The sequence below is a fragment of the Chrysemys picta genome, chromosome 6 (assembly GCF_011386835.1).
Source record: "Chrysemys picta bellii isolate R12L10 chromosome 6, ASM1138683v2, whole genome shotgun sequence".
NCBI classification, from domain to species: Eukaryota; Metazoa; Chordata; order Testudines; family Emydidae; genus Chrysemys; species Chrysemys picta.
The window spans coordinates 129,797,242-129,824,249 of NC_088796.1; the positions used below are offsets into that span (position 1 = coordinate 129,797,242).

The 27,008-nt window shown below is 45.9% G+C and overlaps 1 protein-coding gene across 7 annotated transcripts in view; it reads right to left on the reverse strand.

Annotated features, from left to right (window-relative positions):
* The window catches only part of LOC101953849 (phospholipid-transporting ATPase ABCA1), a 129,202-nt gene that overhangs the window by 70,171 nt on the left and 32,023 nt on the right, over positions 1–27,008 (reverse strand). For all 7 annotated transcript variants that reach the window (XR_010588736.1, XR_010588737.1, XR_006177039.2 and 4 more), the window contains exons 4-5: positions 21,554–21,695; positions 19,993–20,111 (exon numbers count right to left, since the gene is read on the reverse strand). Coding sequence is in view for 4 of the 7 variants with exons in the window: in XM_042861050.2 (XP_042716984.2) it covers positions 19,993–20,111; positions 21,554–21,695 (261 nt within the window). In the remaining 3 variants the exon portion in view is untranslated. The remainder of the gene's footprint in view (positions 1–19,992; positions 20,112–21,553; positions 21,696–27,008) is intronic.

Here is a 27,008-nt window from a genome sequence, read left to right on the forward strand (position 1 = left end):
GTGTAGCTGCTCTGTGCCAAAGGGACAGAACTACCCAATTCCCAATGAGCGGCGGTAGCTGACAGAGCTGTCCACACTGGCATTTCTGTCGGTGGAACTTATGTCGCTCAGGGGTGTGTTTTTTTCCACACATCTGAGCGACATAAATTATACTGACAAAAGTGCTAGCGTAGCCATAGCCTTAGAAGATGAGGCTTTTTTAAAGGCGTCCCTTTCAAAACACCCATCATTCTGTCCAAGGCTATTTACCCACCAGAGCATAACACAACCGATGCAAACAATGCAAGATGGTTAGTTCAAAACTGCCACAATGCCCGCAAACAACACAGTCATAGTTCCTGAATGCACTCACAACATACTAAGTAATGGGAGCATTTAAGGTGGGAGGACACATGCTGGAATTACAGCGTAATCACCAAAATGCATCCCTGCCATTAAAGAAATTCTTCACCCCCTGTTGGGATGATCTATGTTCTACTGCGATGGAACAGCTCCCCCCCTTCGTCCTGCCCTTTGCTGCCAACAGAGCCAGTCGAGTTCAGTACCAGCATACGGCTTCTGCTTCTGACAAACGAGGCAGCAGATCAGGCCCTTCTGGTTGAAACGTATAAAATAAATAAAGTTCGAGATGAGCCCTAGTCATGAAACTTGGATCTGAGTTTGGGTGTAGGCTCAGCGGGTGTAAATCAATTAAGCACCACTGAAGTCAATAGAGCTTTGCTGATTTACACCAGCTGAGGATCTAACCTAACATGTGAAGGAGCTCCTCTCCCTACTGTACAGCCAGCTTTGCGCTTTAATTCCCGGTCTACCCACACTAAGGCCTGGATCTTGCAAGGAGCTGTGCTGAGCTCAGGACTGGAGGCTTGCTCTCGCTGCTCTTTGTTAATTAAAAGGTCTGAAGAAAACAAGGCAGTCAGTCAGTCCACGTGCCATGACTGCACCTTCAGCAACTGCAGATACTCTTCTAGTGGTGTCCAGTATCAGGGGGTAGCCGTGTTAGTCTGTATGCACAAAAACAACAAGGAGTCTGGTGGCACCTTAAAGACTAACAGATTTATTTGGGCATAAGCTTTCGTGGGTAAAAAACCCACTTCTTCAGCTGTCTAGTGGGACATTCAAGACAGAAAACAATTATGTTATTTCCTGCACTTCCTTTGCTATTACTGGATTGATCGGCTTTTGGCTGAACTTCCATTTCTCCCAGCTCAGCCACCCCTTCCCCTTGATCCTGAAGTGCACTCATAACCCTTTATTTATTATCTCAGAGGCTGCTAATAGAAAAGTGATTGTGTTGCCATAAAAACAGCATTAAGGCATCACTGCAAGATCAAGTGGCAAGACCAGACGAGTTATGGAAGCCTTTACTTTGCTCCTTAGCATCGGCAGATTCTTGTAAGTGCCTGCAGGTGAGCGGATTCCTTTCCCGGCACAAAGCAATCACACGCCTGCCTCTCTCAATTAACGAAAGCGGCAATGCAAGATTGAGAAATCCATGGGAACCATCAGTGGATGTTTCTTTCCTTGTGATGTGATTGAGAAGGGGCTGCAAGGCACCAAGATACCCACTAGGTAGGGTTCAGACTTATGGGGCCTGATTCACAGCTCTGGGTGAGCTGCACTTGATACAGAAACTGGAGTGAGGAGAGGGACACCTTTGCACCTCTTGGTATACTGGGGCTAAGCCCATTTATAAGTCAGAGCAGCGACAGGACTGGTCTATCATACCCCAGGCTGCCAAAGACCTTAAGGAGCTGTTCCAACAGCCGGGAGCAACCAAAGTGCACTTGCATTGCGTACCATCCTTCTGGATCCCTGCCCTCCCCAACAAGTTCTCTCCCCCCACAGCTGTCCCTTGCACTGCACCAATACAGACAGCATCAGCGGTCTGGTCCACCTGTTTGTTGCAAGGTGAGCTGTCTCTTCCCACACAGATCCCCAACCCAGCAAATGAAAATCTATTTTAAGGACCACTTCTGCATCACGCAAGATGGCCATAGGGTAAGTGGCGCTGCAGCGTTTTATCTTCACCGTTACACAAATGGAAAACCAGAGACACAAAAGTGCATTGACCTGTCCGGTAGAGTCTGACCCAGTGGGACATGGCATAGGACTGGGATCCAGGAGGCATCGTGTTCTCAGCCTGGATCATCCATTGATTTACTGAGCAAGTCTCTTACCCTCAATTTCCCTGCATATAAAATCGAGATAACATTCTCTTTGGTGAAACGTCTCCATCATAGAGCTGAGCACCCACTCCTTCCATCAGCCCCCACAAAAATAAAGACCTGAAATAAACAACCCAAACAAACAAAATAACCCAATCAGAATTCTTCCCTCTAGAAAAGAGAAGAATAGCGACTTCACTAATGCTAATCTATTTTCTGAGGAAGGCATTTAGATATGATGGTGATGGACAACAACATGAAACCCTAAGACAGGCTAGTAAATTACCAATGTCAGATATGGGACTAGAACTCAGGACCTGTGAGCTCTCAGCGTCTCTTGCTTATCCAGAGGAAACAGCAATCGCAGTAATGTTAGAGACTATATTAGCAAAGGACCTACTGATCCAGTGACCCAGCTCTGTTATGCTACAAACAAACCCTTTTGATTCCCAGTCATCAGCCGGTGCTGGGCAATTTTCATTTGCCCGTGTTATATTCCCACGATTAAACTTTTGGTAGCACATCCATGCAGCGTGCTGGAGCGTCACACAAGCCTCCTTTAAGGGCTCATTTGGCTTTTAATCTTTTCTTCCCTCCACATGGCATCCTTCCCTTGTACAGGTGGTATAGCTCTCACAGCTAAATCTCTTCCTAGCTGATGCCGACAGGAGCTAAAACAGTCATAGGAACATGTTACACAACATTACCTTGATTTGCTGACAGGAAACAGAGCAGCTCGGAAGGCCTGTGGTGCAAGATCTGCTAGCATCAACACGCCAGCCTAATCTGCCAACAGTTGTCCCTTTCCCATGTAAACGTATTGTCCGTTTGCTGTGGGAGGTGGTAGGCCTATCTGCTCTCAAGCCATAAAGTGCCTCAGCTTGTTGTCAGGGGAGACAACCAGTTACGTTAAGGCCCATCCAGAACCTTCACACATCTTCCTTTTCGGAAAACAGGCTACTGTGGGAGGTTGTGGGATCCCCATCACTGGGGGTTTTTTAAGAACAGGTTGGACAAACACCTGGCAGGGATGGTCTTGGTTTATTTGGTCCTGTCTCAGCCCAGGAGACTGGACTTGATGACTCCTAGAAGTCCCTTCCAGGCCTACATTTCTATGAGTCTGAGTTTAAGAAGGATTCAAGCAGTTCCCTTTCTCCTGTCTGTTTCATTTACTTGTCTGACTGCTAAGTGTCTTCTGAGAGAGGGGGGAAAGGTTATGTGCAGACTCCTCACCCTTTCTCCACAGGAACTCTGGAGAATGGCTCACTCCTCCTCCTCCTCTTTTGGAGGTCATGCTGGGAAGGTTTCAGTCAGACGGACAGTTCCATGCTACAGAGTGTGAGCCAGGCAATCCTGGAGCACCTCACGGGACTAATAGAGCCACAGCATTAGTGAGAGGCAAACTGCAAAATGTTATCCACCTCTTCCCTCTGAGTTCCTCATTTCCCACAGCGAGCATGAGCTCCTCACGAACAATTGCACACCACAGGCCGGATCCTCAAATAGTATGAACTGGTGTCGCTCTGTTGGCTTCAGTGGAGCAACACCAATTTACACCAGTGGAGAATCTGGCATACAGCCGCCAGACCAATCCATAGAAACAAATTATTTTTTTCTGCTGGTAGTACCTTGGGTCCCCAGTTGTTATCAAGGCCCTGTTGTGCTAGGCAGTCTATATACATATAGTCACAGACAGTCCCTGCCCCAAACAGCTTACAAAGGGCAGGAGGGGAAACAGAGGCACAGAGAGGTGAAGTGACTTGTCCAAGGTCACTCAGCAGGACAATGGCAGAGCTGAGATTAGAAGCCAGGTCTGCAGACTGTCAGTCCTGCATCCGACCCACTAGAGAACATTCTCCTTATTTAGATACTGCAGAAAAGCAGGGAAAGAGACAAATGCTCTATTATCTCTTCTTCCACCCTGGACCAGATTCTGTGATTAGTACAAACAAGAGTAAAACCAGGTTTGCCAAATGGAGACTAAAACAAAGAGAAAAACGTATTTTCAAGCTTCTAACAGAGTATTAAACATGATACGATTTAAAAAAAAAATAGGCTTATGAGGTACTGGGAAGTAACAGAGAGAGAGAGAGAGAGAGAGAGAGTGTAAATATGGTACAAGCCCCAGTGGGCAGAAAATTTAAACTAAAATGAAAATTCCCCCCAAAATTGTTTGTTTTGGTTGAAAAGCCATTGCTTGTCTCCCCCGACTACCTGTCCCCCCACAAAATCAACCACTTTTAACACTTATGCTTTAGGCTTTTAAGCCAACCTCTGATTATTGGGAGTCAGAGGGAAATTTCTCCAGGACAAGTTATTGCATAAACTGCCTACTGCAACGGTTCTTGCAACTTCTTCTGAAGTAGCTGATACCAGTCATCATTGGAGATGGTATACTGGACCAGAAAAACTACTGGTCTGATCTGATGATACAGCAATTTCTATGTTCCTGACAATTTCCTGGGAGTCCTGATGAAAACCAGGGCAAATATGCACTAACTGCATGAAAAGGTATCACCATCCAAATCAGGATTATCCCACTGCGGAGCACAACTTGGTAATCAGAGCAGAACACGCTGGAGTTCAGCACTAGTAGTACGCTGTTTAGAACATGCTGGAAAGTGTGGGTATGTCCACATAGCAAAGAAAACCCCACGGCTGACCTGTGCCAGCCAACTTGGGCTTGTGGACTATGCACAGGTTTTTCTTTGCTGTGTAGACATACCCTGTGTCTTCATGCCACTGCCCCCTGCTGCCTCGAATGTCTAATCATTCCAGGGCTTGTTATGTCACTTTCAAGTGCAGTGGTTCTCAACCTGCAGCCCAATCAGCACACAGCTGCGGCCCATGTGACATCCTCAGGACCATACATGTAATATATATATTGTGTGGCTGCGGCCCTCAAAACGCATAGAGAACTGCATCTGTAGTGTTGGAAAGGTCTGGGCTATGGCAGCTGGATGGCACAGACAGGGCAAGCACTGAGACTCAGCTAGGAAAACACTACTCAGCCAAGCTCAAAGCCTTTGTTAGTCTTGCCCCAGGAATGAATCCACTTCTGGCACATGCCTGTGTTCAGCCATCATCTGAGAAGGTCCTGTTAACAACAACACACAGAGATTCATAAGGGGAAGGTCTACCATAAATCCTGTCTTCAGATGCACACGCAAAGCTGCTACTAACATCAACAAGAACTACCTGCGTGCATCCTAAAGTTAGTATTTATTAATTATTATTATTATAGGCAGGGCTGGTAGCATCATCTATTTTTAGGGTTGCGGAATAGTTCCCATTATCATACTGCCTTAAAAACTACTTTAAAGGAACAGTAAGGTTCTGAAAAAAGGCAGGACAGAAGTAGGCAATGCTCATTTAAGCAGGGAAAGACACTCCTACCATATGTCCTTTAAAATCAAGCACAAGAGGGCAAATGCTGGTTGGAAACTAGATGTTTTGGTTCCCAAAGCACTAGAGCATTTCTAATTCCCAGATCAGCCTGTAATTTAATCTGCACAACAGTATCCCCTTCATAGCTGCCAATATACAGTACACCCTCCACGGGCCAGATCCTCAGCTGGTGTAAATCAGCACAGCTTTGTTGACTTCAAGAGTTATCACAGTTTTACACCAGCTGAGGCTCTAACCCACCACATGCAGGCAAGTTGCATGCATTCCGCTGACTTACAATATACTGCATGTCTATAGCACTCTTTCATCTCAAATTATTCCATAGTTCTTTGGAAATGGGACTCAATATACAGGCTACAGTATATGGAGGAATCACTTCACTAAAATGCAGCTACCTCTGGAGTGAAATACAACCACTGCTTAACATGCAGCAACACAACAGTTTAGACCAAGAAGTCAGGAAGAATGCTGTAGCTAGCTGAAACTGCAAGGGCATTTAGCAACAGGAGGCAGAACGTAATTACACATATTGGATTTTAGCCGGAACCCTGGGGTTAACACTCCCCTATTTATATTACCAATCACATTTTAAAAAGTAAGGCATTTGATTTCCATGAAGAAGCAGCCTGCAAAAATCTATTTTCCATGGATTTCATAGATATTTTGGTTAAAGTATGCTCCACGTCCCTGCCTGGCTAAAGCTGACCTTTGATTCAACACAGATCATATTTCCAACACATCAGTCTTTTACTGCCCCACTGTTACACTAAAATCCATGCCACAGCACACTGTATTTTGGAGTGAGGACTCAAGTCCCTTGGCAGCTGTTACTTAGCTCACAGGGATATTGTAAAAATAGATGAGTGAATGTCTGTAGAGCACTGTGAAGATGAAAAGTGTTCTGAATGGAGAAGTTCCCAAATCTGAACACTGAATCTGGGGAGGTAGGGCCTCAGAACCAAATCCCTCCCTACGGATTTGGTTCCAGGTGAGATGCAAATGTGGAAGGGACCTATGTTCTAGCCATATATCTGATGTGGCTGTGATCTCTCAAAAACAACCATTTGCACAAGATTTCTGTTCCAGATGGTGGAAGTCTCCCAAAACCAGCTGATCTGTCCATCATTCAAAATGTCGTAAGCTTCCCACGGTCACTTTCTCGCCATTTTTGACAGAAATGTCACAAGACAGTGGTGCTATCAAACCCACACTGGAATCAAAGCCATAGGTCAAACCAAAACCATGAACCCTAACCCAGGTCCAAGCTCTACTTACTCAGCTGAAGCCAAATGCAACATTCAGCAAATTAGCCAATTTTTACATTTCAAGATTTGGGGGGTTAAAAGTTACCAGAAACAAGCCCAGAAATTCTGTCAACACAGCCTGAAGAGAGAAAATAATTGCACACTGAAGATAACCATGTGCATATATTTCTGATTACACAATACCAATGTGTAATAAACTATGCTGTCAAGTTTATATAGACAATGGGAAACCACGGAAGTTCTATTGTTTACTCAGTACAATTTTTACTTCTCAGTTCCAAAGAGAATCTGTATTTACAGATAAGGCTACAGCAGGTACTTTAGTTGACTAAAAGCAAAGCCACCCAGAGCTTTCAGAAACAACCCCAGCAGTGTCTTATGCAGGCAGATACTACCGGTAGTTACACTGACTAACATCAGAACTGGGAAGTGCTTGTTTTCTCTATTATTATGGCTGTATCCACGCAGTAAAGACAAGCTAATGGAAAGATAAAAACAGTGTCCTTAAGATACAGTATTTTGTTGCTTACTGGAATAATACTGTTATGTATTGTAAGTGCTATCATTAAAAAAAACAAAAACTATCAGTTTTCCTGGGCCTGGAGCCAATCAGTAAGTTGGCAATGCAGCACATACTGAAGAAGGTAACAGAACTGCCAGCCAATACCGGCGAATAGTATTACACTTAAGACTCTCCGTTCTGCTAACACACACAGTCCGGTGCTAGCCCATGAGGGGCCTTAAGTAGGAATATTTTGCCTCCCCCCCGCTCCTGCAACACATACTAATTAATAGGGGGCCCCCTTGAGCTGCTCGGGAAGTTCAGATCTAAACTACACATCTGACTCCAGTTCTGCTAGAATCGCATGAGTACAGTGCACATTGTACTGTACCACCCTGTGCCGTGTTGCCAAGCTCCACCTCTGATTGTGGATCATGTAATTATGCTGTTAAAGAAAACAGATGCTTTGAAAGTTCAGGGGCATCCTGACCCACAGTGCGCTCCATGGGGAAAAGAGATTTAACGCTTCAACAGATCTTTGTATCCAAACTGCTGCAGAGAGAATTTCCTACACAAATCCTACCATTGACTTGGAAAATAAAAGGAGAAAGCAGAAGTTAATTACATTTAAAGAGATAAATTCTCAGCATGGAACATGGGGAATTCAGTATATACAATAAACCCTAGCTAAAGGAGCGATATATCTAACCCTCAACACACATAGTTCTACCAATATCATACTACACTGGAAAAAAGGGATGGTTTTAACTTGGGTTAGTTAACTCAGGTTAAAATAGCAATGAAGACACAGCAACTTGGCTTTTAACTTTGCTAGCAGTTTGCATTCAATCTCAGACTCCCCTATAAACTTTAACTCGAGCTGCTAACCCAAGTTAAAAGCTGAACGGACGTGTCTTCACTGCTATTTTAACCTGAGTTAAGAACCCACCTTTTTATTTGCAATGTAGACATACCTAAGAAACCTTTCACTTGCAGGCTTCATACTTTTTCTGGCAGGGTGTCTTGTTTTGGTATAAAACAGAAAAACAAGAGGATTCATTTAGATTCTGGGTCCACTGCCTGTGGGAGGGGGTCCCAGAGACACGCCACCACCAAGGCGAACATGCAAGCACTGGCTGGGGTTTTTAAAGCAGTCCCAGGGATTCAGACACAACTTCCAGTCATTTGAACAGAAGAATTGAGCGAGACTTTCAAAAGGGCTCAGCATTTGGCTAACTCTGCTCCCCATGATCTCAACAGGAGCAGAGTTTTAGCCCACATGGACTGCTTTTGAAACTTCCACCCTGTATGTCTCAGTACCCTTGACTGCTCTGAGAACCTCAAGCACTGGGACTGAGACAGGCAGTGTATTTCTAAAAACTGCTTGAATTGATCACCAAGGTGTTCGTTTTGGTAGGTAAAGCAAAGCACACAATGGGATTAACTGTATGGAAACCTCCCACTGAGTGATATGGAAAGTGCACACAGCAGAGTTAACTACTCTCAGTTGCCTTATCCCAGAGCACAGATCTATCCTTTCATGCCTGAGAGCAGTGTTGGGCAGCAAAAATGTTCTCTAGCACCAAGAGAAGCCAAACTGCATGATGGGACTGCTAGACTCCATTTTGGGTCCTCAGGTGAGTGTTGCTATTTATACCTTTACATAGCCCCATGTGGCATTGGGCAGGCAGCTCCCCACTGACGAGTGGGAAAATGCTACATATATTTGTTGCTTGCTTTGTTCTCATTCTGATTTGTTTGGTTTTTGGTGGTGGTTCCTTTCCAGGGCAAAGTGAGAAAGGAACGTGTTTTAAGGAAGAGAGGAGGACAAGATACACATTAAAAAAAAAGAGAGAGAGAGAAAAAAAAGGTGGAGGGGGCTGATTAGCTGAAACCAAAAGAGAGTGGAGCCAAGGGTTTATAATGCTGGGTTCTGGCCTCATCAGGTCAGGATGAAGGGTTGGTTAGACTTGAGCACAAACAGTGGGATTTGAAGGCAGCTGTGTCAGTCCTTAAATGTGGGTTTGATGAAGTGATGGGGGGTGACTATTTCATACAGCTGTCATTACAGACATTTTGTTAATGTATTTTTTTGAATGAGCTCTTAGGTTAAAACCCGTTTCTTTCAGTAGTCTCTTGGTGTCTCCCTGCCCTTTCTCTTGCCCATATTTCTGTGAGTCTACAACCCTGTCTCCTACCCAGTGTTTCTCAAACGTGCCACCATGAGCTTTTCGTGCAGCCACTACACCCTCCTGAGGGGTAATGGGGAGGGCGGAAGGGGGGCAAAGTATCAGCCTCTGCCCCTCCTGTTGCTCCTGGATGCGCCACACTGCATTGCTCTGGAGACAGGCGGGGCACACTGCTGCAGAAGCAAGGGGAGTTCTCAAGGAGGAGAGGGGCTTGGGGTGGTTGGGCAGCAGGCTCCACTGGCGCGACTTCAGGAGCCTGGCCACAGGGATTCAGGTGCCAATCCGCAGCTCCAGCCATGTGGTCCTGGCTTTGGGCTCTGGCCCCTGGCACCAGCCCCTGGTCCCGGCTCTGGTCCCAGGCTCCAGCTGTGTGGCGGCGGCGGCAGCCAGCTCTGAGTGCTGACCCCGGCCCCATCCACACGGCTGCAGGCTCTGACCCCTGGCTCCAGCCGCGCGGCCCCTAGCTCTGCCTGCACGCAGCAGGCACTGACCCCTGGCTCTGACTGCACGCAGCAGGCACTGACCCCTGGCTCCAGCCATGCAAGCTCACCCCCCCCCATCACCCCAGGCCCCCACTGCCTCCCCCTGACCCCACATCCATCCCCCCATTGCCCCAGGCCCCGTCTGCCACTACCTTATAATCCCCCCATCCGGGCTTAATTTGTCTTGGGGCTTGCTGAGAAAAGTAATATTGACAAACATGCAACTATCACTTTTCCCAGCAGACTTACTAGCTAGCTGGGCGGCTGTGATAAGTGACACTTCCATGTTAGCTAATATCACTTATCACAGCCCTCCAGCTAGCTACTAAGTGTGCTGTGAAAAGTGATATTAATGCATTTTCACAGCATTATTTTTATTATTGATTCTGCAAAAAAAAAAACCCCACATAAATAAATGACAATGATTTGGACGTGTATCTGTGCATATTTACACATATTTATAGGCATATTTGTTTTTCCTAAAGTTAATTAATATTTTAGTAAAAAGCTTCAGTGCAATCACCAGCAAGAGTTGGTGGCCACACTCTGGGGCCACCAAAGTTTCTTGTGAGGCTATCCTATTGCCATAACGTGATGTCGATTCAGTGTCCACTGAAGTCAATGCAAAGACTCCTCTGGCTTGCAGTGGATGCCGGACCAGATCCATGCTCTCAGCTGCACCAAAACTGCACAGGCAAGATAGTTAAGCATGCCTGATGTTGAAACCTGTATAAAGGGGCTCAGATAAAATGGGTTGGTAGAGAGTGCTAAATTGGGATTTGCAAAGCAAAAAGGTGCAGCCCTTTTAATGTAAGTCAATTGGAGTATCAAGTATCAGGGGGTAGCCGTGTTAGTCTGTATCCACAATAACAACGAGGAGTCCAGTGGCACCTTAAAGACTAGCAGATTTATTTGGGCATAAGCTTTCATGGGTAAAAAAACCACTTCTTCAGATGTGTGGAATGAAAGTTACAGATGATATAACTGAAGTGTGTGTTTCTGATGTTGTTTTAATGCAAATTTCATAATGTTACTTACTATTTTGTTTATAGATTTTTCAGTTATTTAATACTCTATGGATGGGCTCAGACATTCCTAAATGCAACTGCCCAGGCTCATGAAGGTCTGGGTGATTAGCATCATTGCTCTATTCATACTCTATGTAGACAACCCTTGTTACACTTGTAAACAAAAAGTATGAATCAGTATATCCAATGTATCAATTAATTATAAATTCTACTGCAATTGGACCACGGATAGCTCAGTAGTTTGAGCATTGCCCTCCTAACCCCAGAGTTGAGAGTTCAATCTTTGAGGGGGCCATTTAGGGATTTAGGGCAAAAATCTGTCTGGGGATTGGCCCTGCTTTAAGCAGGGGGTTGGACTAGATGATCTCCTGAGGTCCCTTCCAACCCTGATATTCTATGTATCAAAGTCAACAACTAATCATGAGTGAAATTTGTATTTAGAGCATATGCTTTTCAGGGCAAGGACCATGTCTTAATAGGGATTTGCACAGTGGGGTCTTAATTTTGCTTAGGGCCCCCCTCCCTAGGGGGGAGGGATAGTTTAGTGGTTTGAGCATTGGCCTGCTAAACCCAGGGTTGAGAGTTCAATCCTTGAGGGGGCCACTTAGGGATCTGGGGCAAAATCAGTACTTGGTCCTGCTAGTGAAGGGAGGGGGCTGGACTCAATGACCTTTCAAGGTCCCTTCCAGTTCTGGGAGATAGGATATCTTCATCATTTCATTTCAGGCATTATTGCAATACAAATAATTCACTATTTATATAATTATTTTCATTGCTAGATGGTCATCAGTTTTGTAAGCCTAATCATTAGAATGCCTAAACCTTTTTGTGTGGGTGTGGGTGGGGGGGTATTCTTCTTTAAATCCAAAGAAATATTAAGCATTGGAAAAATCTGGGCAAGCATCTAGCCCACCCAAGGATATAACATCTCTCTGCTTTCATGCTCTCAGAAGGTGTGCAGTTCTGGTCTGTTTTCAAGTCTCATTGAATCCACCTGGTTTATCATTTAATTGCCTACTTATATACCTCTTCAATCAGTGCATTATTTAGAATTTGAAGTCATTCCATCTGTGGTGCCAAAGCAGAACTGAGACGTGAACTACTCAGAAAACATAACAAGTCCCTCCATCCCCATATCACGTACTGGGATTGTGGCACATGGATATGGGACACTTGTTTTCTACCCTGAGAAAATAAACAACAAATAATAAGCTGCCTCTACTACAAACTAACCAACCACTTGCCTCAGCTCCATTTTTAATTCAAATTTACTGAGCCAATTTTTATCAAGTTGTTGTAAAACTGGCCTGATGAGGTGAAGTTCTGAGCATCCTCATTGCTGGCTAGCATATGGGGATTGTGGGCACGCAGCACCTTGCAGGATTGAGCCTCGGATACTGAGGTGTGGAGGTTCTACGTTCAGGTTGCCAACTTGCTTCCTGAGCCAGTGGAGGTTAAGCCCACCCTTGTTCTAAATCAGACCAGTTTTTGTGGGCTCTGGAAGGAGTCAGATCCAACCCTTCCCTTAGCCAGTGGGTCACCAAAAATGTGACCTCTGAAGCAAGTGGATAGAAGATGGAGAAAAGTGAGATGCTAGAGGAACCTCCACTTCCAAAATCAATCAAAAGCTGCTCTTTTGGGCAGTACTGAGAATACAGGAAGGCAATGAACGTAGGCCTTCACTTTCTGCCTCTGCTACAGTGATACTGTGTGACCTAGGGCAAATCACTTCCTCTCTCTATGCTTTAGTTCTCCCCCTGCAAAATGAAGATAGTATTGCCCTGGTCTATTTACATTTTAAGCACTTTGGGGTAGGGACTGTCACATGCAGCACCTCATACAATGGGGCACTGATCTTAGTAGAGGCCTCTATTATTACTAAAAAGAAGAACAGGAGTACTTGTGGCACCTTAGAGACTAACAAATTTATTAGAACATAAGCTTTCGTGGACTACAGCCCACTTCTTCGGATGCATCCGAAGAAGTGGGCTGTAGTCCACAAAAGCTTATGCTCTAATAAATTTGTTAGTCTCTATGGTGCCACAAGTACTCCTGTTCTTCTTTTTGCAGATACAGACTAACACGGCTACTACTCTGAAACCTATTATTACTAAGTAATGTTAATTGAGCAAGTGATTCCATATGGAAAGAGGCGGGCAAGACTTTAAGTGCTGTCCATGCTGAAACCTTGTCTGGCAAGTTGCAGCCCACAATGAAAGCCTGAGGTATCCGTACATCTTGAGGGGGATATTTCTGGGGGTCTGTCTGGTTCATTGCCCTGTTGTTTTTGTAAGAAGTGAACAGAATGCATAGTGAAAAGGTAGACTGTCATTCTGGGGTCCCTAGAACGTGGAAGCCATGAGTTGACTATCAACTGCTGACTGATTTGCAGCTGTTGGTGACTGATGGCCCACTAGCTACCAGGGACTTTAAGCAGCAGAGCTTATAGCATGTGAAAGCCTTCTGGAGCATCCAACTTTGTAATGAGACAATGTATCTGTGCAAAGAGCTTTGGCTGCGCTGTAAAATAAAGCGGTGCTCACTCCAGCGGATCACACTTGTTTCTCCCTTCCCCTGCAGCAGGGGGGGGGGGCGGGGGGAGGAGAGCTGCTTCCATAACTTCTGGAGAATGGGCCCAACCCTGTGAATAGGGTGACCAAATGTCCCAATTTTATAGGGACAGTCCCGATATTTGGGGCTTTGTCTTATATAGGTGCCAATTACCCCCCACCCCCGTCCCGATTTTTCACCCTTCCTATCTGGTCACCCTACCTGTGAAGTGCTGAGCACCCTCCGCTCTCCCTGAGGACAAAAGGCATTCAGGCTGCAGCGTGCCTTGCAGTAGGTGCTCAGTACCTTCTAGGTTAAGTGCTAAAGCCTGAGGCTGCATGCTCCAGAGGTAGCCCCGGTTCGGCTCAGGCACACGGCTGGCTTTAAGATGCAAGCAGGCCCACTTCAGTGACATTACTCACACCCCTAAAGCTAAGCACGTGCTTAAAATGAACAGAACCGCAGTGCTTAATTACTGTCGTTGGGAGCAACCGGACAACTCCCGGCAGTAAGCACTACCCCAGGAGCTGGGGTGGCAGGAATGGACCCGCAGGCTAGGAGGAGAGAGACAGACTGATGGCAGCTAGTGGAAGGGCTCGGTTGCTCTAAATAAGTCTGGATTAAAAAAATCTGAGGGGAAGATGTGGACAGGGGAAAAGGAACAGAACGATCACAACCACTGGTAACTGGCCTTCCCCATCCCGCACTCTAGGGGCATCCTTCCCCCCCCACACACACACACACACCCCGAGGGCGAGCCCTGGGCACGAAGGCTCTTTCAGATCAATGATGATATAACCGACCCACTTTGCTCACTTCTTGTGAGGTCCAAAGTCAAAGGACTCTGGCAAATGCTGACTCAATAACTGATACAAGCTCCCGGCTTTAGACAAAGACAGCGTTAGCAATGCCAGAAAACACCCCCAGGTGCACTTCATCGAGCAAACAGAAAAGAGGCAGGGCTTCCTTTTTTTTTAAAAACCTGAAGGTTATTAAATGGATTTAGGGCCTAGGCCAAAACCCAGCGGAGGCAAAGGCAAGCCCCTCTCCCGCCCCCAATGATTTCAATTGGCATTGCATCGGCCCATTTTCGGAGTGGGGAGGGGAATGCAGAACTTTTAAATAATTAACTTTGTGTGGCCTCAGGGAGCAACAGGCCCAGCTACTACTGATGCCTGAGAGCAGCTCCAGGCTCCCTTTCTCCTGCTGACCCCAGCCTTAAAGACAAAAGATAGGGCAGATTAAATAAGGTGCCACCGCCCCCCCCCCCCCCCCCCCACACACACACAGTGAATTTAGAAGCTGGTGCTTCATTTGTTTATCAGGCAAGCTTTTGTTTCTGGCATTCAGAGTATGATTCCCGAGCACAGAGCCCTTTACTCCCAACTCAGAGTGTCTTTTCAGCAAGATAAAGTTGAACAGCTGCTGATAAAGATGCAACAGCTACTAGAAGTGGACTGCTGAGCAGTGCTCTACATGAAGGAGGCTGAGAGGTAGTGGCTGTGCCAATTGAGTCCTGCATATTGCTATGAACTGAGAGGGGTCAGCCAGGGTCAGATGCAACCTCTGGACTCTGCCCTGCCTTTGGCTGGTGCAGACGCAGCTTGTGCTGAATGGAAGGGGCACAGTTGCACAAGAGGAGGAAAGCTGCCTGGAGGATCTGTGGATATCTGACACCCAATGAAACACAGATGGCCCATGGGCTCTGGAAAGTGAGGACATGCTCTAGTCATGAGTGCGTGATAACAAGGGAGCCCTGCTTGGCAAGCTGAATAGAACCAAACTGCCGTATGACCCCTTTCTATATCTGCCTACTCCCTCCCTTTAACCATCTTGTCTATTTCCTAAGAACACCCCAAATCCTGCCAAGAACCAACAACATGCCTTTACCAGGTCAAGGACTTGATGCTCATATGTGAGATGCAACCAGCAGAGTGCCAGACTTTCTGCTGTTTAGTCTGTTAGGATTGGCCTGAGCTCTATGGGCAGCTCTCATATGTCCTTCTCTCTGACAAGTTTCATGCCATAATGTAAAAATCTTTAATGAGCCTTTATGTTTTGCAGACAAGTGATAACCAACATCTCTTTGCGCTCCCCAGAGGCTTAGGTTTGGCTCCGTACCAGCAGCTGAGGCAGGAAAAGAGAAGCAGGAGGATGAATGGGCCACAGAAAACAGCTGCAAGTGCTTTGAGCATTTGTTTCGATGCGCTGCAAGAGGGCCGAAGACAAGAGGGCCAGGTTTTGGTCTCAGCTACACCACTGTAAATCCTCCATAACTCCACTGACCTAAGTAGAGTTATGGTGTATTTACTTAAGTGTAACACGAGACAAATATCAAAATGATCCTGGAGAAACCACCACACAACACTCATGAGGACTGTTTTTCCTCTTCAGCCAGTAGTCAAAAATACCCCGTCACCTGCCATGCCATTTCACAGCAGTGGCTATCTCCTCTTTACACTAAGACGAGTAGATCTTGCCGACTTAAGGTGTGTGTGCGCGTCTCTCCTTCGGAAAACATCAACACAGAGAGGGAACATACCTATGGAGCCTGCTCCTTCCCTCTATTAGACTAAGCATAGATTGAAGTCAATGGAGTTACAGTGGTATAAATCCAGTGCGTGACAAAGCAGAGGAAAGCTGGTCCAGTTGTAAAACCCAGGTTTGGTTCCCTGATCTGCCACAGATTTCCTGTATAATCTTGGGCATGTCACCTACTCTCTCTGCCTCAGTTCCCCAGCTGTAAAAGGGGGATATTACAGCACTTCCTTATCTCACAGGCATGTTGTGTGGCTATTTAAGTGTGTGGTGCTCACACACAACAGTACAGAGGGCCCTATTAATACGAGAGACAGAGGCTGGTCCATAGTGATTACGTTTTAATTCAAGGGGCTGGAAGAAGAAAATAACCTTAAATAGTTCCTCATTAGGGGGAAAGGGGGGGCGAGTAGGGGATTTTTCCTGGATAAGCTGTGACCTCACTCCTTTCCTATAACTGACAAAAACCTTTATGATACAATATTGCCCCATACTAGGTATTTGTCCAACACCTCACACAATGGGGCCCAGAGCTGGCTCAGGCCTTTAATTACTATGGTAAGTGTTAGTCATTCATAATAAATGAGGACTAGTCAAAATGCTAAGTATTTTCATTTCTTTCTCCTAAAAGTTTTTTTTCCCAAATTTTTCATGGACACGTTCAATTTATACAATTATTCATTGTGATTCAAATTTTGTTTAACTTCAGTTTTTAGCGTTTTCCCCCTCTCCCTTTTTTTAAACTAGGAAAAAATAGGGAGAGAAACAGTGAACTGATCAAAAAGTGAAAAAATTCACTTTGATTTTAAAACAAATGTTTTATTTAGATGAAAAAACTCAAGGGTGAAAGTGTTCTGCATGTTTTCCATACAAAAAGACCAGTTTTTCCACTAATAAAAGCTTTGAAATTTTTTGATCAATAATAATAATAAATAAAACCCCAACAAATTTCTAACAATAAGCTTTGTGTTTTGATCAGCGAACCCCACTAAAGAGGCCAATGGTGCGTGGTGGGGATTAGTAGGGCACCCCCTATATCTCTCATCCTCCTCTTGGTCCTGCAAGAAATGGTCATCCGTGTCAGAAAACTGAAAGATCTTTTATTGTATGTGGCTGGAGAAAGGGTCACGCCCAGGAGGGGCTGACAGGGAACTTCCAGACTTGTTTTAATGAAGAGTTTGTAAGTGAGTGTAACATGGGAGGGACAATCGGGCTCTGTTCTCTCTGCCACACCAACAAGAGAGGGTCTGTCATGTTCAAAACATTCAGAATCACAGCTAATCTGGTGGGTGTTTTAATTACACAATTGAATTGGTTGATTCCCCCCCGCACTTAGTTTATTATAGAAAGAAGCTCTTTACTGTGTTTGCTCTGAGCTGTGTTTTTGCAATCAATTCATCAAGCATTAGAATCACACAATGAGCATCCTTGCTTTGACTTGTACTGACAGAGCTCCTCTATGCGAGCCACTCATGACTATAACCCCTCCCTCTGGCCTTCCCAGCGTTGTGGCTCTGATTAGATTTCTTTAAACGTCCAAACTGGATTCACATTGCAAGTTTCCCTACACAAAATATATCAAAGCACGCCCTCGGGGTATGGTTTTGGCAAGTACTGTTCTTCCCAGTTAGGACACTGCTTGCTTCTGCACCATCTGAAGGCAACAGGAGTTCAGTCATTGATTTTCAAGGGGGACAAAACATAGCAGTAAAATGTAGACAAGATTTTTCCAAAATTTTATGTGCCTCAAATTTTCAGTGACCAACTTGAGACACCTTAAAAGGGGGCTGATGTTAAAGCGCTAAACACTCACCCTCTGGAAAATCCAGCTCCTTTAAGGGGTCTCAAGTCAGGCACCCAAAAATGGAAGCATCCAAAAATCACTTTAGAAAGTCTCGGGCTTAGTTCCTCTCCAAGCACACGCACGTAGGACGAGGGCATAGACTCACTCTGCAGGAGGCATTGGGTAGTTGTCAATAGCAGCTGTCTTGAACACACCTGGGGCATGAAGATTGGGGACCCCCTCGTTAGCGTGGCGGGGGTGGGAAGAAGCAAGGAGTGTGCGTTTCTCCTTCTGAGCAAGCAAATCAAGCTGCTTCCTTGTGCTCTAGAGACCTGGTGCCCAAAATCCACAAGACAATGACCCTATTGGTCAGCCCCCAAAGGAGAAACAAGGGGGAGCAGTCATTTAGGGCCCCTAGAAACCTGAGGTGGGGGCATGGCAGGGAGGGGTTTCAACAACTGGTGCCCCAAAGACAAAGGTAAAGCAAAAGGGTGCAGACATGGCCTATGACAGAAGGGAAGGAAACAAGCTGGAAATGTTGTAGGCCCAGGCTGGTGTTTGTTGGTTTGCTTAGAGCCCAGAAGCCGCAGAGCCCTGATCTGGGGTGTTTTGAATCTCTAAATGAGCCTTGTGCACAGTTCTATTCTAGTCACCCGCCCCCAGATATATTAGTGGATATATCGAGTCCTAATACATACCCCCACCTGTCTGAGTGCTCAAGGATGTGAAATGAAGTAGAGACAAGCCCTGCTCCAAAGAGTATATAGTGTAACTCTGACATGATAAGCTACTTGCAGTGCTTCCAGTTACGTCTTTGCAGGACTGGGGCCTAAACAAGAATCATGAACGGACACCAAATCGTGCATGTAGCAGAAATGTCAGTAATAAAATCATGCCGTTCCTCATTAAGACCCAGATTCTGCAAAGCACTTAAGCATGTGCTTAATTTAACGCAGCTACTTAAATCCCACTGACTTCAGAAGGGCTCCACACGCGTGCAGGAACCTGGCTGTGCAGAGGCAGCTGAAGGATCAAGGCCTAGAGGCATGTCCACAACTTGATGCTTCCATTTGTTTTTAGAAAGTTACTTCTTTTTAAACCAACCCCCGCTCCCCATCACCATTTCTAATAGGAGAGGCAGAACATAGCCAGTATATGAAAAATAATCTATAGAATAAATATTTATTCCTTTTAAAGGGAGTACACAACTCTTAATAAAGGCTGCCCAATTAGATGGCATTTACACTGACACGAGGAAGAATGTTACTAGCCAGGGATGCGTGAAACTCTGGTTCAGTTCCCTGCTCTGCCATAGCCTTCTGTGTGACCCTGGGCAAGTCCCTTGACCTCTCTGTGCCTTGGTTCCCCATCTGAGAAAGGGGAAAATAGCACTTCCCTCCCCCAGTGTGTTGTGAGGATAAATATATGAAACACTGAGGCATTCAGATACTACAGTAATGGAGGGCATACAAGTACCTAAGATTGATCAGTTTCCAAAACAAAATGCTGTCTAACTCCTTCTAGACTACATCATAACTAAGTGCCCTAAATACACATTAGAAGGAAAGTGGGGTAATTATTTCAGATAATATTCTGCTTTGATTTAGCATGCTATGGCTCCGCTTCAGCTGTTTCACACCCATGTTCGTTTGTATCTTGGATTTGTTGTTTGGTTTTTTCCCTGCCAGTGCCAGCCGTATTGAAAAACGGGCTTTGCTATTTTGTCATTTGCCTTTGAAATCCCTAACAAACTTGTATTTTCCAAAAATGCATGCAACAGGCTACAACGTTGGCCATTTCTCAAATGAGGCTCACTGCAGCTCTCGGAGGACGGCAATTTTACATTAAAAAACCAGCTGCTGCAGTTGGCTGCCGTAGGCCAGAAAGAAAGACTGAAGGAGCACAGAACACTGATCCTGGAGAAACATGTTTTTAGGGTGGGCTCTGATGAGCAAGGACAATGAACGTACACTAGGCTCCTTCCACCCGTTGCAAAAATACATTTTAAAAGGTGCCGGCTAACAGCAGCAGCAAACTCTACTGCCAAATGTACAAGGTTCTTTTTCCCCATTGAGTTACCTGAGCCAGAGTTCCCAAGCTTCTGCAGTTTTCCCAGGAGTTTCTGAGTATCCTTTAAGCTGCTGTCCTTCTGGGTGTACAAGAGTAACCTCTTGGCATCCGAGAACAAGCGGGAAATGCTGCAGGACAGGGATGGAAAAAGCAAACAATGCAGTCATTCGCCATGTGGTGCCGTCTGCACCAACTTCCACAGGCTCAGTTTTATGTCCGAATTCATTTATATTCAAAGACAACCCTCTCCTGTACCGTGAAACCTTTGCTAAGCGACCTCCAGGGACCAAAGTGAGGAAGTCTAAATAAAAATGGCCTTTAATGAAAGATTAAAAAAAAAAAAAAACCTGCACTGGGACCCTTCAAGTTATTTGAAAGCAGTTATTTAAAATTAGGGTGATGTGAGGTGCTTCTGGTAGGTTTGTCTGGTTTTTTCTGCTACAATAAAACACTCAGCTGTTTGTAAACACACTGCTTGTAGAGCACCTTGACAAATGCATCTCCTTTTCTTTACAATTCTTTTCCAGGTAGACAAAGTCAACTGACCCTGAACTCCGACTGTTCTGCGATTATAGCCGTGGTCTTAGGGACAGATTGGGGCGGACCATCCCATGGGCACAGTGAGATGGTAAGGGAAGGGCACAAGGATGCCAACCACAGCTGGAGTCCCTGCACTCAGCAGAGCACACCTGCCTTGGCATGTCATCCCACTGGGACCACTTGGACAAGGCTTCTCCATGGTGCCATATGCTGTGAATTTCACCCACGGACTAGGGAACCCAGGGAATACAGTGCATCTCTGAGAAGCAATGCTTCCCAGTGCTCCCCTGGGAGCAATGCAGAGTCACACCAACCCCTAACATAAGGCTATTCACGTTACATACACGCACATCGTACGTATGATCTGTGTATTTTCCTTGGTGACTAGCAGAAGGCGCACACTCCTCCGTCTCACTCACCCACTCATTGCTCAGGAGTCCTTAGTGGCCATTGTTCCAGACCACCACTATTGTTCCTGCCCTTACACGTACAAGATGCAACAGCTTTGGTGGGGTTTTTAGTGCCTTTGTTACAACTTGCCAGTGATTTATCTGTAGCTGGGAAATCAGGGAAAAGGCCACACCCTGTCCATAACCTGGCATCTCCCAAACTAAACAGCTGCTCAGTCAAGGAATAGGCCTGACTCGTCTCTCTATAGGCCAAATTCTACCTCTGTTTATATTCATTCCTTACTCAGGCAAAACTCCTTATTTCACTGGGAGCTCTGCCCGAGTAAATACTGAGTGAGGACGGCAGGATTTGCTCCTATACGTTATACTGGGTTTGCACAATCATTTGCGATCTATAACATGACGTGCTGCGTCCTGCAGCCATGGGTTCTTTGTGTGGTTCCTTCAGAGTCCAGCTGCAGGAAAGCACCACCACAGAACACAGCACTTGGTGGTGACTGAAGTAATCTAGCCCTGAATTCCAATCTAACCCCCAGCTGCTATTCCCACAACTCTCAATTTACGCTTGACTGGCTGTCCCCTGAGAACGGTCACAAGGAAAAGCAAGATCTTGTACTTACATGGACCTGTTGAAGTTTCCGACGACACCTGGGGATTCCCCGGGCGTTGGGTAGCGGAAGCAAGGGTTGTTGGCATTACAGATAATCCCTTGGACCCAGGGCAAGGTTCCCGCTGAAGGCATGGCCTTGTTTGGAAAGTGACCTAGAACAGAGGGGCAAATGTTAAGAAAAGTTACACCTTTGTTCGCAAAATTGGAAACGTAGCCAGGAAATGGGAGAGAGGTGTGACAGCACAGGGTCCAATCCGTGCTCATTATGTATGGTAACCTCTTACTGAAATCAACAATACATCAACTGCAAGCATTGAGAGATCAGGAGTCCAGCCCCCAAAACTTATGAGATTTTAAAAATAATAAATATGGGACTCCTTTTCTTTGCCTTCAGATTTGAGCCTTTTGAGGGCATTTGGGTTATGTTTTCAAGCTTGTCTCCCATAAGGGTTAGAAACTTTTTTTTTTGATTGAAAGTGGAAATTCTCACTTAATCACAGGATTCCAGGAGCTGGGACTTGCAGGGGGAAAAAAAAACTACACACCAAAAATGGTGACACACACTTAAAATAAAATAAATAGAGACTTGGCAACCCTGAATTGACAGGTGTTTGGAGTGAACAAGGAATGCAAGACCTGGCCCCGAATTTGGAGCTAAAATGTTCTCCAAATTCCCTCCTCATCAATCCCTGGTTTCTCGTGTCCTAGCAGATGCTTTAACACAGAGAGAGCAGTCAGAGAGCAAAGAAAAGCTCACAGGGTAAATTCTCCCTTCAGCTGCATGGATGAAGGGAGCAGCTTCCCTTGCAGGCTAGAAAATAGCAGACACTGTTGCTGGCAGGCAGCCAGAAGGGGCGAGAAGCAAGGTCTGCACTTTGTGCAGGGGAAGGGAACAGAACTGCTCTCTTCCCCCCTTTCTGCCCCTTGCCAAAAGTAGATTGTTGGGCTCTTCCCCACAGTAGGAACTAGAGGCAGACTAACTTCTTGAGGCTCCCCAGTCAGCCCTGGCTCCCTCCACCTTTAAGCTGCCCTTGGGTCCCTCCTATGTTCCTGCCATGTCTGAGGTAAAGACTCCTCCCTGCCCTCATCCGGTCACTCCAGGCATGCCATGCAGGGAAATAAGTGACACTCTACACAGAACTTCAGAGCTTGGCAGCTCTGTGTGCACACACGTCTCTTGAAGCCAATGAAGTCATTCTGGATTTACCCTGCTGTTAATGAGGAGAATTTGGCTCAGGGCTGCATGCAACATTTGAATTTGCGTTTTGGTTTTGAACCCCTATAGCATTCAGGGGTGTTTGGATTCAACATTCGGGCCACTGTCTAATCGATTCCCATTTTATTTTTTAAAGATACTTCCAACTCAGCCCATACCACTGCAATGCCAGGAAAGCAGGAGAGTTTCTGCACTGGTCCACCAGTGAGGTGGGTGTGTGTCACTACTAACTCACCACGACTTGGCTTTTGGGCAATACCTCTAGGGCAGGGTTTTCAAAGGCACTTAAGAGTTAGAAACCCAACTCTCATTCGCTTCCAGCTTTTTGGCTCCTTTGCAAACCCAAGCTCTTGTTACTGAGGGTCTTTTTAGACGAAAGGGGGGGAAAAAAAATCACCCCTCAAGTTTTTTGTACTGCCTCATAGAACTATTAAGGCAATGATGTAAATTACTCATGGCTGTGAGCTTTATGACCGTGTTTCACAGGGATAGCTTGGGTCTTCTCTCCTACCAATGATGGGACGATAGAGGCTACCTTCTTATGGCCATGTAACTGAAAGGAAATGCTGGAACATTTACAGTACACAGAAGGCAAAATGACTTTTCCCACCAGTGCTAGGAAAAGAGATCGTCACCTACCGTTATCTTTAATAGTATTTGCATAAAATTACTATTAAGGTTGGGATTCTATGATTCAATTTCTTACCCCTTTCTAGTAAACTGAAAATCTTCCACGGTCCCATGAGTGGGACTTTCACTTTCGAATTTTCTTCTTTATAAACCAGGAAGCTTCTTCACCCTTTCTGAGCTCTTTGGTGACAAAGATGGAATTTAAACTAAACCAAACCAGTTTCCTTTTTTAAATTTCCCCAGGCACAAAGAGCAAAACGCTTATTTTGCTCTGACTTCCATTCCAGATTAAGGAAATTCGCAAAGAAAGAACAAATGCGAAGTCCACTAGGTCATGTACATTGTGATTCACTCTGTTGCATTCTGCATGTGAACCAAAACACAAAGCAAGCAGGCATCCTCTACATTTAGAAGTGCAGCACACAGAACGCCAGCATTCCCCTTCAGTGACATAGCTACAAACACTGCTCTTCTTTTTCAGTCATGTTTAAAGTAATGCAGATTTTTTCTGAGCACAACATGTTTTGAAATCCTCAGGAGGCAGATTTAAAAAAAAAGTAAGCTTCCACAAGATAAAGACAGCAATGTCACCACAGAGCTACATTTGCAGTGGTCTGTTTGGCTTGACTATGGTGGAAGTCATAACGATCACTTGACTATGGTGGAAGTCATAACGATCATATATACGGGGGGAAAATATCTTGCTGACTAGATCAGATAAGAGTGCTTCAACCAGTCGAGGCTGTTAAAAATTATCAAAATCCTGAATGGCAAAGGCTTAGACTAATACATGACTCAACCCTTGGTTACATTCTTGTCCTTTTCAGATAAGATTAGACAGATGACAATTTTTTGTTTTTAACCATGCTCAGCACAATAAAATATTTAATATCTCTCAGTTTGAAAGTGTTTCCACATTCCCTAGTTACTATTACAATCTGTAATTGTCTGCAAGTCATTTCATACACCGTACAGGATCACCACTGCAGATAACTCGGTTCCTCTAAAAACATATGCAGAGTTGCTACAGAGTTCACTGTGACCTGATTTCAAGGTTTCTCTATAGCCCAGCTCCCGATTCAACAAGAGATAGACAACATTCCACTTTACAAGATTCATCCGTGTCTGTTTGCAAATGAGTGAAGGTTCAATGAAACTGAACTGCACTAGAGAGAGGCTTAAAAGAAAGAATCCAGTTGCTTATTCTCGGACGCTATTAAGTGAAAGGAAAGATGTTAACCCAAAGAATGAATTAAAAGTTGTCGGATGCCACTCCACACTTCCTGCTAAAAGCCTCAAAAAATAAAACGTTATTAAATAAAAGGGAAGGATTCCATATCCAACAATGGTTGATTAAAATTCAGCTCCTGCCAGCAGGGTTAAAGGAAAGGATTTAGGGCAGTATATGCCAATTTGAGTGCAAGTCTGAACAGGGAAGATACCTCTGGCTTTCAGGCTACACACAGGGCCAGAACTTCAGCTGGTGTAAATGGGCATCATTGATGTACACCAACTGAGGCTCTGGCTGACCGAGCCCATCTGCTTTCCCTGAGTTTCAGATGCCCTAATGCCCTTGTCTCCACTAACACCATCCTAAGGCTCTGTAAGGAAAGAGGAGGAATGTCTCAAGGAGTGCAAAAGCATGAAATTTCACCCAGGGGAACTTCCGGTGCCTGCCAAGCATTAAAGACAGCAATAGGCTAGTTAGGCCAAAAAAGAAAACCCACAAGGCTGACTATGTCCAGAGTTTGCTGGATAATGGAAAACTGCAAACATCAGCACTTCAGCTTTGCTGGAAGCCAGATCATGAATAAAATATTTCTCTGTGAAGGGATTCCCAGCTGGCTTGAAGCTCTACCAGGCAGCGTGCATTCTGTACAGCAGGCACACGTGTGGGAATATTGTGTTAATGCAGCAAAGCTCTTTTCATTGTTATATCGCATTTTAAAAACCGAACACTTGGGACTCCCCTGTGCATTCTGTGGAGAGCAAAATTCTCTTAACTTGGGCATTAGGCCTAACCTAGGAGTAATCAGGTAAAGGAAAGATAAACAAGGGCAGCTGACTGCTGACAAGCGGAGGTTATCGGGAGAAGCCTGGGCACAGTGCTGACCAGCAAATCAGGCTCACTAAACAGGGAGCATCCCAGAGGATAGAAGAGGTCACTGGAACTAAAGGGAGGATAGCAAGTCTTTTAAAGAGGCAAGAGGAAGCTAAAGAGGATGTCTTTAGATCATCTGTGGACATAGTCAACGCAAACCGGTTTTCCCCAGACAAAAAGCTGCGCGTGATTCAAGATGGGAAGCAAGGCCCCTAAGATAAGCGGACTATCGCAGAGTCTGCTGAGCTAACCTAGTCCCTGGTGTTTTTATATTCTTTAATATGTATATTGCAGTAGCCCTAGCCCCGGCTGAAATCAGGGCCCACTGTTCTGGTCGCTGTACAGTCACATAAAACTGCCCCCCTGCCCTAGAGATCTTATCTAACTAGACAAGACAGCCAGCTGGTGGAGGGCAAACAGAGGCACAGAGAGGGGAAGTGACTTGCCCAGGATCACACGGCAGGACAGCAGAGCTAGAAACAGAACCCAGGTTTCCAGATTCCATGTCCTGTGCCCTACCCACTGGACCACACTGTCTTATCTTTCCCATACCCTCGCTGGAAGTCGCACTGTCCCCTTTCCCAACAGGCTGACACAGTCAGTGTTCTGAACGCTTCATGGGGAAGATGGTTCTGCTTGTGTCAGCAAGCTTGCAAGGAAGTGCTCAGCCCTGCAAGCTCCTCTGTATGAACTGCCTACAGACAGCCTTGTGGGGCAGCAGAGTCCAACTGCTGACGTCTGCCATTTGGGAGAGGAGCAGGTGAAAGTCTCATCTGGGGGGGGGGACTCAGTTACAGCACAGCAGTGCCCTCGCACAATTTGGGTCAGTCTGTGGCCTGAGGAGACAGCCATGTTTTCAGCACGCCCCTGAACGTCTGTGCTACAGCACACTGCAGGTCTTTATACTGCTTAGGAACATGGTTAACACCTGGGCTATACCAACTGGTCCCAAAACGTACATCAGTCATGCTAGGGCACTGCCATACTACAACTGGTAACCCAGGTTACTATTTTCTGTCACGTAGCAGGAGCCAGACTGCTTAAAGCCACTCCAGTCACATGCTGCTCTGAATGTGTCCATTTTTGTTGAAGGGAGACTCACCAACCAAGGATGGAGAATAAGGCTGAGGGGCTTTCCAGAGGATTCCCACAGGCTAGATCGGGGATCGGCAACCTTTGGCACACGGCCCGCCAGGGTAAGCCCCCCCGAAGGGCCGGGCTGGTTTGTTTACCTGCCGCGTCCACAGGTTCAGCCGATCGTGGTTCCCACTGGCCGCAGTTCACTGCTCCAGACCAATGGGGGCGGCGGGAAGCGGCGCGGGCTGAGGGATGTGCTGGCTGCCGCTTCCCGCAGCCCCCATTGGCCTGGAGCGGCGAACCACAGCCAGTGGGAGCCGCGATCGGCTGAACCTGCAGTCGCGGCAGGTAAACAAACCGGCTCGGCCCGCCAGGAGGCTTACCCTGGCGAGCCACGTGCCAAAGGTTGCCGATCCCGGAGCTAGATGTTTTCATACAGCA